This window comes from Electrona antarctica (genome assembly GCF_951216825.1).
Source record: "Electrona antarctica genome assembly, chromosome: 19".
NCBI lineage: Eukaryota > Metazoa > Chordata > Actinopteri > Myctophiformes > Myctophidae > Electrona > Electrona antarctica.
Window position 1 is genome coordinate 40,567,752 of NC_136800.1, and position 20,420 is coordinate 40,588,171.

At 43.8% G+C, this 20,420-nt stretch overlaps 5 protein-coding genes and 1 pseudogene across 6 annotated transcripts; 3 read left to right on the forward strand and 3 right to left on the reverse strand.

Annotated features, from left to right (window-relative positions):
- Window positions 1-850: 850 nt before the first annotated feature.
- On the reverse strand, window positions 851-2,128 carry LOC306943603 (serine/arginine-rich splicing factor 5-like). The gene has a single exon (XM_079530031.1). The coding sequence runs from the start codon at window positions 2,048-2,050 to the stop codon at window positions 1,172-1,174; it is 879 nt and encodes a 292-aa protein (XP_079386157.1). The 5' UTR covers window positions 2,051-2,128; the 3' UTR covers window positions 851-1,171.
- Window positions 2,129-2,846: 718 nt separating this feature from the next.
- On the reverse strand, window positions 2,847-3,530 carry LOC306943494 (histone H3.2-like; the record flags this gene model as incomplete). Its single annotated transcript, XM_079529877.1, has 1 exon — window positions 2,847-3,530. The coding sequence occupies one exon, from the start codon at window positions 3,528-3,530 to the stop codon at window positions 3,120-3,122; it is 411 nt and encodes a 136-aa protein (XP_079386003.1). The 3' UTR covers window positions 2,847-3,119.
- Window positions 3,531-6,246: 2,716 nt separating this feature from the next.
- LOC306943147 (histone H4-like) lies at window positions 6,247-6,556 on the reverse strand (annotated as a pseudogene). Its single transcript has one exon. The product of its transcript is annotated as a histone H4-like (transcript).
- Window positions 6,557-10,005: 3,449 nt separating this feature from the next.
- Window positions 10,006-18,992, forward strand: LOC306943148 (uncharacterized protein; the record flags this gene model as incomplete). The annotated part of the gene is made up of 5 exons (XM_079529349.1): window positions 10,006-10,709; window positions 11,251-11,263; window positions 13,320-13,400; window positions 17,514-17,703; window positions 18,343-18,992. The coding sequence occupies 5 exons, from the start codon at window positions 10,006-10,008 to the stop codon at window positions 18,990-18,992; spliced, it is 1,638 nt and encodes a 545-aa protein (XP_079385475.1).
- On the forward strand, window positions 11,739-12,050 carry LOC306943630 (histone H4; the record flags this gene model as incomplete). Its single annotated transcript, XM_079530062.1, has 1 exon — window positions 11,739-12,050. One exon carries the CDS (start codon window positions 11,739-11,741, stop codon window positions 12,048-12,050), a length of 312 nt encoding a protein of 103 aa, XP_079386188.1.
- Window positions 18,993-20,017: 1,025 nt separating the features above from the next.
- On the forward strand, window positions 20,018-20,329 carry LOC306943991 (histone H4; the record flags this gene model as incomplete). Its single annotated transcript, XM_079530574.1, has 1 exon — window positions 20,018-20,329. One exon carries the CDS (start codon window positions 20,018-20,020, stop codon window positions 20,327-20,329), a length of 312 nt encoding a protein of 103 aa, XP_079386700.1.
- Between the last annotated feature and the right edge of the window lie 91 nt (window positions 20,330-20,420).

Consider the following 20,420-nt stretch of genomic DNA (forward strand, 5'->3'; position numbering starts at 1 on the left):
ACAAGACAACTCACCCCTTTTGGTGAGTTGTCCTGACAACTCACCCCTAAACGTGAAGACAACTCACCAGGGGTGAGATGTCTCACCAAAAGTCTGACTGAATATGTAGCCTTTGAGCTATACTTTACTGAATATTTCACAAGAATATAACACAAGAGTCAAATGTACGGTCAAATGTAATGTAGTTTATTTAAATATAGAAACATTGTAAACAAAGTACAAACAGCAGTTTGTACAAAAAAAATAGAAAAAAGGTAAACATCAAAAGTTTAGAAAAACATCAGTTTGTACAAAAAAAATATAGAAAAAATTTAAACTAAAAAATATAGTAAAAAGTTGTCATATCTAAAAACATCAGTTTGCTACAAAAACACTAAAAAGTTGTCATATCTACAAAAACACTGTTTCAGTGCAGTCCCATTTTGGTCAAAAGTTGTGCTAAACAACAATTTCTACAATATATAAGTATAATTAAGTCAAGGCATGATAGCACAATCACAATACAATACAGGCTACAGATGTAAATATATTTATGACACAGTAAAATGTCGAATTCGCCTTTAAGTATGTCAAGGTCAAATGCATAATAAACCTTACAAATAACATTATTGTTTGTATGTAGGCTACCCAGTAGCCTACCCATATGATTAGATGAATGTGCAACATTGTTTCCATCTTCCAAGCATATTCCTGCCAAAATAGAGATCTTAAATTGTTGAAAATGTCTGAGATGTCCGGTATTCGTTCTGACAGCTTACCCTATTACATTTTAAATTACGTCTGAAGACATATGGTTAATCCAGATGGTAAATAATTTTGAAAAAAGTGAATTACATTAATCCCCCAAAAAAGGTTCTTAGAATCAAATGGAGGAGTTTCCAAAGTAAAATATCAGTTATTAAAGTTGTAAGAAAACAGGAAAAAAAAAAGCAATTTACTGTGAAAGCACATCCAAAACTAAGCATAAGAAAAGAAAGGTTCTTCCCACGACTTACAAAGCCAATGCTGGCACAATCACGACCAACGCTCTACTTAAAAAGACGACTCGCCACTCCGCCAAGAAAACCCCTTGGTATTAGTACAAACCTGACAACAGCCATCACACTGGCCCTGTAGTCTGCAGCTAAGGTCTTCATCATCAGTCCATTCTAATGCATAGAGACATACAGTCTCAGTGCTGGCTTTCTGCTGAAGCAGAGCGAGAACGGGAGCGGGACTGCTTCTTCTGAGCAGGTGAAGGGGATCGGGATCGAGACCTGGAGCGCGACACGGATCGGGAGGGAGAGCGGGCTGCAGCCCTGCCTCCTCCTCCTGATGAAGTCTTCTTTTCTGGTGTGCGGCTGGTGGACTTGCTCCTGTTGCTCCTGGAACGGCTCCGGGAGCGGCTCTTAGAGCGTGAATAGCTGCGGGAGCGGGATCGGCTTTGACTCCTGCGGTGATCTTCAAAAATCTTCAACTTGCGACCGTTCAAGTCTGTTCCATGGAGTTTAGAAATGGCATTCTTCATATCACTGCGTGATGCAAACTCTACCACCCCTTCATTTTTGTTGGTTCTGTGAGCATCCACAAAGGTAACTTCTCCTGCTTTTCTCATCAGGTCTTTCAGGTCCTGCCAGCTAATACGAGACGAGAGGTTCTCCACAATGAGTCTGTGTTCCGTCCTCACAGGTGGGCCATACGTGGATCCACTGCTGCGAGAGGCGCGATCGTTGCCAAACCTGGGAGAAAAACGACCCATTCCAGGACCACCACCTCCGCGACCACGACGACCATCACCACCACCACCTCCTCCTCCTCCTCCTCCTCCTCCTCCTCCTCCTCCTCTTCCGCCGCGAGTATGCTCAATTGTAACCCTCTCGCTGCACAGTTCTTTGCCATTCAACTCGTACACAGCGTCGTCTGCGTCCCTGTGGTCATCGAACTCCACAAACCCAAAGCCGTTCTTCAGGTTGATTTCCCGGATCCGTCCATGTCCCTTGAAGAACTTCTCCACGTCCCTCTCCCTGGCGTGGGGGCTCAGGCGGCCGATGAAAACACGACACCCACTCATGATTAGCAGATTTGTGTTATTTTCTTGTTTCGGTTGTTAGTGTTGTCGACTGCTTTGACTCAACGACGTTAGCGCAGCGCTACTCCTCCCTTGCCTCTTCCAGGTTGTTTTTGCAGTAGATCAAGAAGTGAATGATTTTGAGAGCTCAGAGCCTTGCCTTTTTATGTGTGTTCTGAGGACGTAAGGGAGGACAGGCACAGAGAGAGCTGCGTGGGCGTTGCCAATGTGCACCGCCCCCCCCCCCCCCCCCCCCCCAACAAACACACTCCTCCCCCATAGTCACATCACCCCATGAGATGCCATTGACAATGAATGGCCAGGTCTGAGTTAACACAAACATTGAAGATGAGGACATAAATTGTGATTGGTCAGAATGAGATAATCATGTAAAATGAAGTCTGATGATAGGCCAATCTCATCACTTCACACAGGTGTGATTTTTGTTTGCATTGTATTCAGTATTCTACTGTAATTTCACAAATATGCTTGGTGTTCTGTGTAAAGCACATTGAATTGCCTTGTTGAAATAAAATTGGCTTTTCCTTTCATAGTAACCCCAGTGTTAGAACAAAATGAGCCATGAAAAAAATGTGATTATTATTTAATAATAAATTACTGCTAAACGAATAATAGCCTGTGGGTGGTGAATGGGTGTCTGAGATAATAGTAAGGAGCATGCACGCTGTATTACTGACTTATTATAGCCTTCACACAATGCCAATCCAATGATATACAGTATTTGTATTGTGTTGCGTTTTATTGTGCTATGGTATTGATGAATGAACACTGAGAATTTTACTGTGCACATGTAAGTTAGCCAAATTGAAATGAAATGCACATTTAACACAACTTTGAACATTCCCCCAAAAATACTAGAAACATGCTCAACCCCCACCTCAACTTTGCATTTTGTTCGGCACACATTACCAAATCATTTCAGTAGTTTTTGGCTCATTCTGAAGTTAGTTTAAAGTGCATAACAAGTGAATATAAAAGGATAATAGCTCTTTAAATAACACATGTGGGTGGCTCTTAAAAGAGCCGTTTTGGAGTTCTGAATGTGAGGAGTTTAAGCACGTTCTCCACGGATACGACGGGCCAGCTGGATGTCTTTGGGCATGATGGTCACCCTCTTGGCGTGGATGGCGCACAGGTTGGTGTCTTCAAACAGACCGACCAGATAAGCCTCGGCCGACTCCTGGAGAGCCATGACGGCGGAGCTCTGGAAGCGAAGGTCGGTCTTGAAATCCTGGGCGATCTCCCTCACCAGGCGCTGGAAGGGCAGCTTGCGGATCAGCAGCTCGGTGGATTTCTGGTAACGACGGATCTCCCTCAGAGCCACTGTACCGGGACGGTAACGGTGAGGCTTCTTCACTCCGCCGGTCGCCGGCGCGCTCTTACGAGCTGCCTTGGTGGCGAGCTGCTTCCTGGGCGCTTTGCCGCCGGTGGACTTACGAGCGGTCTGCTTGGTTCTTGCCATGGTCTCTTCTAAAGAAGTTGAGAATAGAATAGCTAAGCCGAGCAAACTGGTGCGTTTTATTAGCGCCTCGGAGACGCCGTCGTCCTCTGATTGGTCAGTGGTCAGGAACCTCCTTGTTTGGGGAGGTACCATGAATCCCTGGCACCGATTGGAGGGGAAATCTTACGTCAATCTGACTGGGGCTGCAGTAATAGCTAATACATACTATGGAATGCTAGTTTCCAGCAAACTGAAAAAAGAATATACGTATACATTGCTCTATGACACGGGGCAAATAAATAAACATTTCTACAAGAGAGGGCGGCGATCAGAGCACTCAAAAGGTTAAAAATCACACCCGTGTGAACTGAGTGGTGTAAGGTCTTATATAGCCTGATCAGCTGTGGTCTGACGTAATGTCTGACGTAATGAAATCACACCCGGGTGAACTGGGTGACCGTAGTAACCATGCTAATTGTTTGGTACGAACAGACAGACAGACACATAAACTAACAAAGCCAGTCGTAGAAAATGAGGAGAGGGTGGATAAAAATAAATGTACTTTATTTATAAAAGTTATACATAAAGTAAGTATATTCATCCACCCTCTCCTCATTTTTAACCTTTTGAGTGCTCGGATCGCCGCCCTCTCTTTAGTATTCCAGTCTCATTGATCTTCGAAGCACCAGAACCTACTTTACATTATTATAATATTATTATTGTCTCCACCAGGCCGAAGGCATGGGGAGAGAGTATGTTTTGCACTCAGTCCGTCCATGTGTTTGTCCCTCAGTGGACAGCTAATCTCCAGCACTGTTGGCTTGATCACAGCCATACTCTGCACACACACTCCCTGAATGCCAAAGCTGAACATCAGCCCCAAGGTTTTCACATTGGCCTCTTATAGCGCCACCACGAGGCCGCTTTGTGCAAAACATTTTTTTGGACAGTACACCTACAGATTTTGTCCAAACATTACGCAAATTGGTACAGAGCCATTCAACAAAACTGGTCTTTCAGATTTTTCAGACTCCATCCTGATTGGCTAATATTGGCTTCCAAAGTTCACAGGAGTGCTCTGTTTCAAACAAAATAGAAATACCACTGGAACATTTTCAACTCAGCCTCATGGTGGCGCTATAACTGGCCGATTAGTGTTTTCACCTCTAACAGCACAGATCTGTGTAAAACTTTGTATGCACACTCCCTAGAGGCCAAGGGAAAACCTTTGCCTGGACATTTTCACATCTTCCCTTTATAGTGTATGTAGTCGACATAAAGTACCACAGACGAATAACAGTCTAAGCAGTGGCGTGCACAGACATTTAGAGGGGCAGGTGCTCAAGTGGAAAAAAAGGGCACTTTGTGCAGCGCGTGGAACCGGCCGGTTGCCTTAATAGTGTGAGATTTATAGATTGTGGGGTCAAGAATTGATCAATGTTACCATGGTCCACATACTGTACACAGTGTATAGTATGTGGACCATGGTACTGTACAAAACTATAACTAACTGTACAAAATAAGGGATTATTTTGGGGTTTTTTTCCGAAAGGGCACATTGCCAAAAGGGCAGGGGGTGCTCTAGCACCCCTAGTGTCTATCTGTGCACGCCACTGAGTCTAAGTCCACACTATTGATCCATAATATATAAATGATAGATAAGGGTTCAGGACAACGAGGCCTTTTCGTGGAGGGGTCAGTCTGAAATTTGGACTTAGACTGTTTTTCGTCTGTGGTACTCATATTATGTTAAACACATACACATGGGGAAATAAAACACACACACACACATTCCCACTAGGCCAGGGGTAACCAACCAGGGGTTGCCATTCAAGTAGATAGCTTGCAGTGATGGCCCCAGACATGTGCTATGGGCCATGGTGGAGTCTGAAAAGGTGGGTTTTCAAACTACGGCGGAAGATCGGGAGTGATACTGCAGTTCTGATTGCAACGGGAAGTGCATTCCACAGTTTTGGGGCCAGAAGGGAGAAGAGTTTGGGACGTGTGGAGCGTTGTCCCGGCGTTTTTAGTGAGGGTACTTCCAGCTTCCCTGCGTTGGCTGATCTGAGTGCGCAGGAGGGTTTGTAGGGTTCAATCATGTAAAGCGCCTTGGATAAAGGCGCTATATAAATGCACCATTTACCATTTATGAAGAAATTGGAATTATACTAATTATATATATATTTATTTTTAGATCATGTGTGCCATGCTTTCAGCTGTTATGACACCCACATTGCCCCATGATAGACATTTTAATGAAGTCATCTACCATGTGATTATGTTCATTTTACATGATTGCCAGTGTAGTGGAGTTAATATAAAATGTACATTGACAAGCTTCTTTAAAGTTCATACAAATGTTGACACCCATTTACAGCAATTTTGTTGCTTATGAATTGGTTGATAGGGCAGACAGTACTTCCATTAGAAAGTTACATGCCAAGTTTCAGCATTGTGATTCAGATTAGCGTCAGATGACTGACCTGGGCTAGCTGGTTTAGCTGACAGGCTCTGAAATGGACATTTGCTTATAGTATTTGGATAAAAATGGAATGTTGAAGTGGCAGTTTAAGTTCAGGACTGCAAATATTGATGCAGTATGACTCCATGAATAATAGTTTGATACGGTAAAATGCCCACCTGTGAGAGTTTACTTAAAAAGGAATGAACTCCGTAGAGAAAAGGTGGGCGGCTCTTAAAAGAGCCTTTGGGTTGTTGGTACACCAAGTCAGCGTTATTAACCTCCGAATCCGTACAGAGTGCGTCCCTGTCTCTTCAGAGCATAGACAACATCCATGGCGGTCACGGTTTTTCTCTTGGCGTGCTCGGTGTAGGTGACGGCGTCACGGATCACGTTCTCCAGGAACACCTTGAGGACACCGCGGGTCTCCTCGTAGATCAGACCGGATACGCTTCACTCCGCCACGGCGAGCCAGACGGCGGATAGCGGGCTTGGTGATTCCCTGGATGTTATCACGAAGAACCTTGCGATGACGCTTGGCGCCTCCTTTTCCAAGACCTTTTCCTCCCTTCCCTCTTCCTGACATTTTTAGTTCAGCTGTAGTTGCAGTTAGTAAACTGAGTGATTTGAGAGCTCAGAGACTTGCCCTTTTATGTGTGTTCGGAGGACGTAAGGGAGGACAGGCAGAGCGAGCTGCGTGGGCGTTACTAACCCCGACAGGCAGAGCGAGCTGCGTGGGCGTTACTAACACCGCCCCCCACCTCTCTCTCTCTCACACACACACACACACACACACACACACACACACACACACACGCACGAAAACTATCTATATTCTATATCATATTATAAAATCTAGCCTCGACGAATTTATGCAAAGACTAAACTATGTTATTTCGATAGCATGTATAATGTACTATATAGACACAGCACTCTATAGTGTATACTCATAGGTTCATTGAGATATTCTACTGTTACAGTTATTTTCTCATCCTTGATGACTATTTTTATGCATTTGATGAATTTGTGAGATATAGGCAGAACACATGATACATGTCTAACTTGGCAATTTCAATATGAGGTGGACGTGTTACCTGTTTTTCTCTTTAGTTGTTTTGCTATTACATTTGTAATGGCACTACTCAATTTAAATGCTATTTCGGGTTACAAAACAGTGGTTATGGCCATAGCAAAACAGTGCTTCACAAGGGTGCCTTTAGCGACCAGGCTCTTGACGGCGATCTTGACGCGGGTCTTGTTCTTCTCCACATCGTAGCCACCGGCAACAAGAGCCTTCTTGACCGCAGCCAGAGACACGCCGCTCCGCTCCTTGGAGGCAGACACGGCCTTGACGACCAGCTCAGCGACGCTGGGGCCGGTGTGTGAGTGTGCGGTCTTCTTGGGTCTGGGTGCTGCCTTCTTCTTGGCGGCCTTGGCCGGTGACGGAGCTGGTGCTGGTGTCTTCTTGGCGGCCTTGGCCGGTGACGGAGCTGGTGCTGGTGCGACTTCTGCCATTATAGTCTCGGATAGTAGGTTGTTGCTGTTCCTTCTCTCAAGTAAACTCTCAAAGACTGATGCTGAAAGCTCTGAAGGGGCTGGATTTAAACACCACATGAGAACCATGTAGAGTCAACACACACACAGGCCCTCTTCTCTTGTGCCACTTGTGTTTTCTCCTCGACTAAAACAAGTTATAACAAACTACTGTGTATATTATTTAATGCGACAAAGAGCTGACCAGTTAACACACATGTGCCTTTCTGTCATGAATATATCTGAGATGAAAGCAGTGCACTCCTTTTTAGTAATAACCTCAAAACATCACCTGTCTAGAGTCAGATCAAAGTGTTGCCTTTGTCATTTTTCTTCTAAAATATTGTAAACTATGTTCTAATAACAACAATACTCACAATCAATTTAGTAGACATTCCTGGTGACGCAATACCATAAACTATGATTTTGTTATGTCATCCGTTTTGCTATAAATATAAGGTTTTCTGACCACAGTAAACACACTCCCGTTCAAGGAAAGCCTGATGGTGGAGTTGATCCCAATTTCCAATGACAAAATGCCAGCTGTTGGAAAACTTGGCTAATTTTGGACAAATAACTCACTGTGTGATCAGAAAACTAAGAGTGTTTAAATCTTCTATAAACTGTATATGTATATTTGATTATGGAGACACTTCTCAGGTATAGGCCTAGATACTTCATGATGTGCCATGCTGCAAAGAAAATGTACTCATTGTACTCTGTATAAAATGTATGCATTTAGCAGACACTCTTAATCCAGAGCAATTTATATTAAACTTACAAAAAGCATGGCAATACATCACATACATAGAAAGTAGTAAATGCGTAAGCTAAGAACGTAACAGTGGAATATCTATATAATGACACTATACATACAGTATAAACTATACGTATACTATACTATGCTATACTATAAAGTGCTGTGGCTACATACAATACAATTCTAGTGTTGTCTACATAACATGCTAACATAAATCTCCCACTACTGTGCACATGTGAGTTAAGAGTCTAAAACACAGCTGAACTTAGACAACACATTTAACACACCATTAAAATAAATCTCCCCCAATACTAGAAACATGTTCAACGCTCAACCCCCACCTCCACTTTGAGAAGCAAACGCTGATAGACATGCAGATTATATTTACACCAAAACTCTCCTCTCTGCATTTGTACAGAAGAGTCTCATTCCAGGACTACCGGTATGAATATCTGCTGGTTTTGGTGTGAAGCATCATGATGAGTTCAACACAATGGAACAATGCCTCCCCTCCCACACAGGGTGGTTCTTTATGTGAGTGATTGAGGTGATTTAAATCACACATAAATCAAATTATTTTAGTTAGATGCATTATGATTACGGATTAACAAATTAAATCAGTAAACTCAGACCGAAAAACAACCATAGGCTATATATATATATGAATAAAATGCAATAATAAAATAATTAGTTATTATGGATACCAGGTATGTTAAATATGGTATATATCCTCTGAATATAGACACAATACACACTATGACCATTTGTAATACATTTGATTATCAGTTATGGGCTTATTGTGCATCTATTAAAAGGAACAATTTCTCTTCAAATAACACATTTGGTGGCTCTTAAAAGAGCCGTTTTGGGGTTGTGACAGGAACAGATAGTCTAAGGACGTTCTCCGCGGATACGACGGGCCAGCTGGATGTCTTTGGGCATGATGGTCACCCTCTTGGCGTGGCGCACAGGTTGGTGTCTTCAAACAGACCGACCAGATAAGCCTCGGCCGACTCCTGGAGAGCCATGACGGCGGAGCTCTGGAAGCGCAGGTCCGTCTTGAAGTCCTGGGCGATCTCCCTCACCAGGCGCTGGAAGGGCAGCTTGCGGATCAGCAGCTCGGTGGATTTCTGATAACGAAGGATCTCCCTCAGAGCCACTGTACCGGACCGGGACGGTAACGGTGAGGCTTCTTCACACCACCGGTTGCCGGGCGCGCTCTTACTGATCACTGGAATTCATTGGAATTTGAGATCAACTCCACCACCATGCTTCCTTGAACTGGAGTGTGTTTACTGTGGTCATAAAACATTATATTTATAGCAACATGGATGACATAACAAAAGTATAGTTTGTGGTATCTCATCGCCAGGAATGTCTACTAAATTGATTGTGAGTATTGTTGTTATTACAACATAGTTTACAATATTTTAGAAGAAAAATTACAGAGGCAACACTGTGCTCTGACTGTAGACAGGTGATGTTTTGAGGTTATTACTAAAAAGGAGTGCACTGCTTTCATCTTAGATCATGACAGAAAGGCACATGTGTGTTAACTGGTCAGCTCTTTGTCCCATTGAATAATATACACAGTAGTTGTTATAACTTGTTTTACAAGTTGTACAAGTGGCACAAGAGAGAAGAGGGCCTGTGTGTGTTGACTCTAAATGGTTCTCATGTGGTGTTTAAGTCCAGCCCCTGCAGAGCGTTCAGCATCAGTCTGTGAGAGTTTACTTGAGAGAATGAACAGCAACCTATCCGAGACTGGATGTTATCACGAAGGACCTTGCGATGCACCAGCTCCCTGGACCTGGTGCGACCTGGTGATCCGGCTCCCTGGTGCTCCCTGGAGCAGCGCGGTCCCAGTGGGCCTGGGACCGAGGCTAGCACCAGCTCCGTCACCAGCCAAGGCCGCCAAGAAGAAGGCACCACCCCGACCCAAGTGGACCGGCCCCAGCGTCGCTGAGCTGGTCGTCAACGTCGTGTCCGCCTCCAAGGAGCGGAGCGGTGTGTCCCTAGCTGCGGTCAAGAAGGCTCTGGCTGCTGGAGGCTACGATGTGGAGAAGAACAAGGCCCGCGTTAAGATCGCTGTCAAGAGCCTGGTCGCTAAAGGCACCCTGGTCCAGCTTGCGTCCGGCCTGAACGGCTCTTTCAAGATGAACAAGGCAGAAGCGGTGAAGGTAAAGAAACCTGCTGCTAAGAAAGCAGTCAAAGCAAAGAAGCCTGCTGCAGCCAAGAAACCCGCAGCGGCTAAGAAGCCCGCAGCCGCCAAGAAATCACCCAAGAAAGCCAAGAAGCCTGCCGCCAAGAAAGTAGCGGCCAAAAGCCCGAAGAAGGCCACCATGAGCCCCAAGAAAGTGGCTAAGAAGCCCGCAGCAGCCAAGAAAGCTCCAGCCAAGAAGGTTGCCAAACCCAAGGCAGCAAAGAAGGCCGCTCCCAAAAAGAAGTAAACTGTCTGCACCATATTTATACCCACAAAAGGCTCTTTTAAGAGCCAACCACATTCTTTTACAAGAGTATCCTATCTTTACTTTATTTAGAAATTATGTAATGGTCACTGGAATAACAACCAGCTTAAAATGTTTGCCTTTATATTACAGGCCCTTGCATAAAATATAATTATTGCAAAGTTGATTTGTTGCTAAAACAATTCTGCTGCTGCCCTATCTATGCTGATGTTCTCATCAAAAAAGAAAAAAACTAGTTACTAGTCAAACATGCTCATACCTAATGAATATTGACACATGTGAATCCACCTTTGCTATTGCCTTTGGCCAGTGGTTCTGGTTCAATGTTTTGTTCTAAATGTAATGGTAGGCTATACAAGGGGAAATAACGGTAACCTAGTAACCCGTCCACCTTTACATCATCAGAATTATCTCATTGTGCAATAAATTGCATGAAGTCATGAAATGTAGAAATAAATTTGACCCAGAGCAAATTTCACAAATGCATTTTGTAACACTGAAATGTATACATGATTACAGGTTCAATTTCAATGTAGGTGGTAACATGGTAATACATCAAATGCAATCAAGGATCAAAAACACAACATCTGTCTAACAGTAGAATATCTGTACAATGAACCTATGATTTTACACTAGAGTGCTATATATCTACAGTACATGCTATCAAAATTACATTATTTAGCTGTTGCATACGCATGTAAGGTCATCAAGGCTAACAATATTTGTTGTCAAACAAAAAAAAAATATATAAAAAAAAAATATATATGTGTACTTTAGGAATACATCACATACATATTAATACATTATTATATGACATAGATAGAGCAGTTGACTATATAGCAGAGTGTGTGTGCGTGTGTGTTGTGGGGGGCGGAGTTAGTAACGCCCACGCAGCCCCAGCTCGCTCTGCATGTCCTCCCTTACGTCCTCAGAACACACATAAAAGGGCAAGTCTCTGAACTCTCAAATCACTCAGTTTTCTAACTGCAACTACAGCGCAACTCAAAATGTCAGGACGAGGGAAAGGAGGAAAAGGTCTTGGAAAAGGAGGCGCCAAGCGCCATCGCAAGGTGCTTCGTGATAACATCCAGGGAATCACCAAGCCCGCTATCCGCCGTCTGGCTCGCCGTGGCGGAGTGAAGCGTATCTCCGGTCTGATCTACGAGGAGACCCGCGGTGTCCTCAAGGTGTTCCTGGAGAACGTGATCCGTGACGCCGTCACCTACACCGAGCACGCCAAGAGAAAGACCGTAACCGCCATGGATGTTGTCTACGCTCTGAAAAGACAGGGACGCACTCTGTACGGATTCGGGGGTTAATAACGCTGACTTGATCTACCAACAACCCAAAGGCTCTTTTAAGAGCCGCCCACATGCGCTATACAGAGTTTATTCCATTCAAGTAGGCAATGTCTGTTCGTGAGCCATGATTAATGGACTGACAGTGATTACGTATTCTTGCATGTCAAACTTGTACATCATAGTCCCGCATTTAAATGTCTTACTTTTATTTGTATATAATTTGCGACACCACGCCCGATCGAGTCCCCAGCGCCTGCTAAGGGTTAGATCCGTTGGCCTGAAGCCATGACTCACCATGCCACGTTTTATAAAAGATTATATAATGCCAAAACTATTGCAGATTTAACTTCAGCAAGAAACATGCACAAATATCACGCGAATATGAAATATAACACTAGTGCAAATTATATGATTAAGATAAAGATGCAATATATATAATATGTTTTTATTCCACATCTTTGCAGTGCAAACTGCAATATAAAGATGCAAGATTTATTTGACTATAAAGCCTAATGCAGATTAAATTCACCGATTTGCCAGCATATATCAATTGTTGGGATACAGTTGGGGATAAATTGAGTTGCTTCAATTTTGCAAATTTTGATTGCTTTGTTTGGTACAGACTGGTCAGGGACATCATGGATGATCATAATATCATATCAGATTAGTAGCAAATAGACTGACTGCAGTAAGTGGACTGACTATAGAAAGTGTTAAAAAACGGGATTTAAATTGGAGCGTCGAATAGAGCTATTAATTAAATGTGCTCATCAAAATGTAATCCCTGCCCTAGTCTATATTTTAGAGGGACAATCTTATACGAGGCATGCGGGAGAACTATTTTAGGGGACAATAGATCAGGCAGGCGGGAGAACATTATGCAGAAACAAAGACAACACTGACTCATTGAGCGCCACCCTCTGTATATCACTGTATCACGTGAACACAGTGGCAGCCGTTAGCCACCAACTGCCAAATTCATGTTTGATTTAAAGAGGGGGGGGGGCATCTTAACCAGTGTAGTGTTGACGTGGCAATTATGCAACAATTTGGATCTTTAGTGGGAGAAGAGATTAGCGTCTGAAATATTACTTATATTATTTCATTGCTCATATGCCACTCGTGTGGGAAATGCTCTTTAAAATAAATAGATGGGTGGCTCTTAAAAGAGCCGTTTTGGGGTTCTACTAGTGTCAGAAAGGTTTAAGCACGTTCTCCGCGGATACGACGGGCCAGCTGGATGTCTTTGGGCATAATTGTCACCCTCTTGGCGTGGATGGCGCACAGGTTGGTGTCCTCAAACAGACCGACCAGATAAGCCTCGGCAGACTCCTGGAGAGCCATGACTGCAGAGCTCTGGAAGCGCAGGTCGGTCTTGAAGTCCTGTGCGATCTCCCTCACCAGGCGCTGGAAGGGCAGCTTGCGGATCAGCAGCTCGGTGGATTTCTGGTAACGACGGATGCATATTGCTACATACATACATCTAGTTCAGATGTCTAATGGCTACGAGGTAAGTGCTATGATCAAATCCGCCAAAAGTAACTTCATTAATAATAAAGCTGAGGAAAACAAAAACAATCCTCGAGAGCTCTGGAAGCTACTCAACAACCAATTAGGCTATAGTCAGAAACTGAAAACCAGGTTTTCAAACATAAACATTAAAGCGAACAACACTCTCATCACTGACAAGCTTGATGTGGCCAACTACTTGAACATCTTCTTTACAAACATATCAACAACGCTGGTTAACAATCTGCCCTCCCACTCTGGGCTCTTTGGTGTAGAGCACATTAAAACCTTCTACAGAAACCTAGGTGTTTGTAAAGACGATTTTAAATTAGTTATGGTAACAACTGATGAGGTACTTAAGAAACTGAGTGCCCTCCAACCCCACAAGGCCACTGGCCATGACAATATTCCCTCCAAATTTCTCAGAGACTCAGCCATCTCTATAGCTCCAATCATCACCCACATAGTAAACCTCTCCATCAAACAGGGACAGGTCCCCCTAGATTTCAAACTGGCCAAAGTAACCCCCCTGCACAAGAAAGGGAGTAAATTAGACCCCGGCAACTACCGCCCTATTTCTATTCTAAGCTCCATCTCGAAAGTGATATGAACAGGTTGAAAAGTATCTTGCCACTAATACATTATTGTACGAGTTCCAATCTGGCTTCAGAACATCCCACTCCACTGACACATGCCTTCTCTATTTGAGCGACCACATCAAACAAGAGGTGGACGCTGGCAAATACTGCGGCATGGTCATGCTGGACCTCCAAAAGGCTTTTGACACAGTGAACCACTCCATACTGGTTAACAAGCTAAAAGCAATTGGTTTCGATAGCACATCAGTGAGCTGGATGCAATCCTACCTGGAGGGGAGAGCACAGATGGTGGAAGTGAACGGAACACTGTCCCCCCCCCTCCCAGTGAGCTGTGGCGTTCCACAAGGAAGCATACTAGGGCCTCTACTGTTCCTAATATATGTTAACGACATGACTTCAGCTTGTGACTGCAACTTGTTCCTGTTCGCAGATGACTCGGCACTGCTGGTCTCGGACAGGGACAAACTGCAGGTTGAAAATGCCCTCAGCTCTGAACTCGGTAGAATCTGCACCTGGCTCGCTGATAACAAACTATCTTTACACCTGGGAAAAACTGAATCCATTCTCTTTGGATCTAATAGTAATCTCAGCAAGGCAAATGGCTTCTTGGTTAGAGTGGGTGACAATGTTATCACACGTAAAGATGAAATTACCTACCTAGACCAAGACCAAGACCTTTTCCTCCCTTCCCTCTTCCTGACATTTTTAGTTCAGCTGTAGTTGCAGTTAGTAAACTGAGTGATTTGAGAGCTCAGAGACTTGCCCTTTTATGTGTGTTCGGAGGACGTAAGGGAGGACAGGCAGAGCGAGCTGCGTGGGCGTTACTAACCCCGACAGGCAGAGCGAGCTGCGTGGGCGTTACTAACACCGCCCCCCACCTCTCTCTCTCTCACACACACACACACACACACACACACACACACACGCACGAAAACTATCTATATTCTATATCATATTATAAAATCTAGCCTCGACGAATTTATGCAAAGACTAAACTATGTTATTTCGATAGCATGTATAATGTACTATATAGACACAGCACTCTATAGTGTATACTCATAGGTTCATTGAGATATTCTACTGTTACAGTTATTTTCTCATCCTTGATGACTATTTTTATGCATTTGATGAATTTGTGAGATATAGGCAGAACACATGATACATGTCTAACTTGGCAATTTCAATATGAGGTGGACGTGTTACCTGTTTTTCTCTTTAGTTGTTTTGCTATTACATTTGTAATGGCACTACTCAATTTAAATGCTATTTCGGGTTACAAAACAGTGGTTATGGCCATAGCAAAACAGTGCTTCACAAGGGTGCCTTTAGCGACCAGGCTCTTGACGGCGATCTTGACGCGGGTCTTGTTCTTCTCCACATCGTAGCCACCGGCAACAAGAGCCTTCTTGACCGCAGCCAGAGACACGCCGCTCCGCTCCTTGGAGGCAGACACGGCCTTGACGACCAGCTCAGCGACGCTGGGGCCGGTGTGTGAGTGTGCGGTCTTCTTGGGTCTGGGTGCTGCCTTCTTCTTGGCGGCCTTGGCCGGTGACGGAGCTGGTGCTGGTGTCTTCTTGGCGGCCTTGGCCGGTGACGGAGCTGGTGCTGGTGCGACTTCTGCCATTATAGTCTCGGATAGTAGGTTGTTGCTGTTCCTTCTCTCAAGTAAACTCTCAAAGACTGATGCTGAAAGCTCTGAAGGGGCTGGATTTAAACACCACATGAGAACCATGTAGAGTCAACACACACACAGGCCCTCTTCTCTTGTGCCACTTGTGTTTTCTCCTCGACTAAAACAAGTTATAACAAACTACTGTGTATATTATTTAATGCGACAAAGAGCTGACCAGTTAACACACATGTGCCTTTCTGTCATGAATATATCTGAGATGAAAGCAGTGCACTCCTTTTTAGTAATAACCTCAAAACATCACCTGTCTAGAGTCAGATCAAAGTGTTGCCTTTGTCATTTTTCTTCTAAAATATTGTAAACTATGTTCTAATAACAACAATACTCACAATCAATTTAGTAGACATTCCTGGTGACGCAATACCATAAACTATGATTTTGTTATGTCATCCGTTTTGCTATAAATATAAGGTTTTCTGACCACAGTAAACACACTCCCGTTCAAGGAAAGCCTGATGGTGGAGTTGATCCCAATTTCCAATGACAAAATGCCAGCTGTTGGAAAACTTGGCTAATTTTGGACAAATAACTCACTGTGTGATCAGAAAACTAAGAGTGTTTAAATCTTCTATAAACTGTATATGTATATTTGATTATGGAGACACTTCTCAGGTATAGGCCTAGATACTTCATGATGTGCCATGCTGCAAAGAAAATGTACTCATTGTACTCTGTATAAAATGTATGCATTTAGCAGACACTCTTAATCCAGAGCAATTTATATTAAACTTACAAAAAGCATGGCAATACATCACATACATAGAAAGTAGTAAATGCGTAAGCTAAGAACGTAACAGTGGAATATCTATATAATGACACTATACATACAGTATAAACTATACGTATACTATACTATGCTATACTATAAAGTGCTGTGGCTACATACAATACAATTCTAGTGTTGTCTACATAACATGCTAACATAAATCTCCCACTACTGTGCACATGTGAGTTAAGAGTCTAAAACACAGCTGAACTTAGACAACACATTTAACACACCATTAAAATAAATCTCCCCCAATACTAGAAACATGTTCAACGCTCAACCCCCACCTCCACTTTGAGAAGCAAACGCTGATAGACATGCAGATTATATTTACACCAAAACTCTCCTCTCTGCATTTGTACAGAAGAGTCTCATTCCAGGACTACCGGTATGAATATCTGCTGGTTTTGGTGTGAAGCATCATGATGAGTTCAACACAATGGAACAATGCCTCCCCTCCCACACAGGGTGGTTCTTTATGTGAGTGATTGAGGTGATTTAAATCACACATAAATCAAATTATTTTAGTTAGATGCATTATGATTACGGATTAACAAATTAAATCAGTAAACTCAGACCGAAAAACAACCATAGGCTATATATATATATGAATAAAATGCAATAATAAAATAATTAGTTATTATGGATACCAGGTATGTTAAATATGGTATATATCCTCTGAATATAGACACAATACACACTATGACCATTTGTAATACATTTGATTATCAGTTATGGGCTTATTGTGCATCTATTAAAAGGAACAATTTCTCTTCAAATAACACATTTGGTGGCTCTTAAAAGAGCCGTTTTGGGGTTGTGACAGGAACAGATAGTCTAAGGACGTTCTCCGCGGATACGACGGGCCAGCTGGATGTCTTTGGGCATGATGGTCACCCTCTTGGCGTGGCGCACAGGTTGGTGTCTTCAAACAGACCGACCAGATAAGCCTCGGCCGACTCCTGGAGAGCCATGACGGCGGAGCTCTGGAAGCGCAGGTCCGTCTTGAAGTCCTGGGCGATCTCCCTCACCAGGCGCTGGAAGGGCAGCTTGCGGATCAGCAGCTCGGTGGATTTCTGATAACGAAGGATCTCCCTCAGAGCCACTGTACCGGACCGGGACGGTAACGGTGAGGCTTCTTCACACCACCGGTTGCCGGGCGCGCTCTTACTGATCACTGGAATTCATTGGAATTTGAGATCAACTCCACCACCATGCTTCCTTGAACTGGAGTGTGTTTACTGTGGTCATAAAACATTATATTTATAGCAACATGGATGACATAACAAAAGTATAGTTTGTGGTATCTCATCGCCAGGAATGTCTACTAAATTGATTGTGAGTATTGTTGTTATTACAACATAGTTTACAATATTTTAGAAGAAAAATTACAGAGGCAACACTGTGCTCTGACTGTAGACAGGTGATGTTTTGAGGTTATTACTAAAAAGGAGTGCACTGCTTTCATCTTAGATCATGACAGAAAGGCACATGTGTGTTAACTGGTCAGCTCTTTGTCCCATTGAATAATATACACAGTAGTTGTTATAACTTGTTTTACAAGTTGTACAAGTGGCACAAGAGAGAAGAGGGCCTGTGTGTGTTGACTCTAAATGGTTCTCATGTGGTGTTTAAGTCCAGCCCCTGCAGAGCGTTCAGCATCAGTCTGTGAGAGTTTACTTGAGAGAATGAACAGCAACCTATCCGAGACTGGATGTTATCACGAAGGACCTTGCGATGCACCAGCTCCCTGGACCTGGTGCGACCTGGTGATCCGGCTCCCTGGTGCTCCCTGGAGCAGCGCGGTCCCAGTGGGCCTGGGACCGAGGCTAGCACCAGCTCCGTCACCAGCCAAGGCCGCCAAGAAGAAGGCACCACCCCGACCCAAGTGGACCGGCCCCAGCGTCGCTGAGCTGGTCGTCAACGTCGTGTCCGCCTCCAAGGAGCGGAGCGGTGTGTCCCTAGCTGCGGTCAAGAAGGCTCTGGCTGCTGGAGGCTACGATGTGGAGAAGAACAAGGCCCGCGTTAAGATCGCTGTCAAGAGCCTGGTCGCTAAAGGCACCCTGGTCCAGCTTGCGTCCGGCCTGAACGGCTCTTTCAAGATGAACAAGGCAGAAGCGGTGAAGGTAAAGAAACCTGCTGCTAAGAAAGCAGTCAAAGCAAAGAAGCCTGCTGCAGCCAAGAAACCCGCAGCGGCTAAGAAGCCCGCAGCCGCCAAGAAATCACCCAAGAAAGCCAAGAAGCCTGCCGCCAAGAAAGTAGCGGCCAAAAGCCCGAAGAAGGCCACCATGAGCCCCAAGAAAGTGGCTAAGAAGCCCGCAGCAGCCAAGAAAGCTCCAGCCAAGAAGGTTGCCAAACCCAAGGCAGCAAAGAAGGCCGCTCCCAAAAAGAAGTAAACTGTCTGCACCATATTTATACCCACAAAAGGCTCTTTTAAGAGCCAACCACATTCTTTTACAAGAGTATCCTATCTTTACTTTATTTAGAAATTATGTAATGGTCACTGGAATAACAACCAGCTTAAAATGTTTGCCTTTATATTACAGGCCCTTGCATAAAATATAATTATTGCAAAGTTGATTTGTTGCTAAAACAATTCTGCTGCTGCCCTATCTATGCTGATGTTCTCATCAAAAAAGAAAAAAACTAGTTACTAGTCAAACATGCTCATACCTAATGAATATTGACACATGTGAATCCACCTTTGCTATTGCCTTTGGCCAGTGGTTCTGGTTCAATGTTTTGTTCTAAATGTAATGGTAGGCTATACAAGGGGAAATAACGGTAACCTAGTAACCCGTCCACCTTTACATCATCAGAATTATCTCATTGTGCAATAAATTGCATGAAGTCATGAAATGTAGAAATAAATTTGACCCAGAGCAAATTTCACAAATGCATTTTGTAACACTGAAATGTATACATGATTACAGGTTCAATTTCAATGTAGGTGGTAACATGGTAATACATCAAATGCAATCAAGGATCAAAAACACAACATCTGTCTAACAGTAGAATATCTGTACAATGAACCTATGATTTTACACTAGAGTGCTATATATCTACAGTACATGCTATCAAAATTACATTATTTAGCTGTTGCATACGCATGTAAGGTCATCAAGGCTAACAATATTTGTTGTCAAACAAAAAAAATATATATAAAAAAAAAATATATATGTGTACTTTAGGAATACATCACATACATATTAATACATTATTATATGACATAGATAGAGCAGTTGACTATATAGCAGAGTGTGTGTGCGTGTGTGTTGTGGGGGGCGGAGTTAGTAACGCCCACGCAGCCCCAGCTCGCTCTGCATGTCCTCCCTTACGTCCTCAGAACACACATAAAAGGGCAAGTCTCTGAACTCTCAAATCACTCAGTTTTCTAACTGCAACTACAGCGCAACTCAAAATGTCAGGACGAGGGAAAGGAGGAAAAGGTCTTGGAAAAGGAGGCGCCAAGCGCCATCGCAAGGTGCTTCGTGATAACATCCAGGGAATCACCAAGCCCGCTATCCGCCGTCTGGCTCGCCGTGGCGGAGTGAAGCGTATCTCCGGTCTGATCTACGAGGAGACCCGCGGTGTCCTCAAGGTGTTCCTGGAGAACGTGATCCGTGACGCCGTCACCTACACCGAGCACGCCAAGAGAAAGACCGTCACCGCCATGGATGTTGTCTACGCTCTGAAAAGACAGGGACGCACTCTGTACGGATTCGGGGGTTAATAACGCTGACTTGATCTACCAACAACCCAAAGGCTCTTTTAAGAGCCGCCCACATGCGCTATACAGAGTTTATTCCATTCAAGTAGGCAAT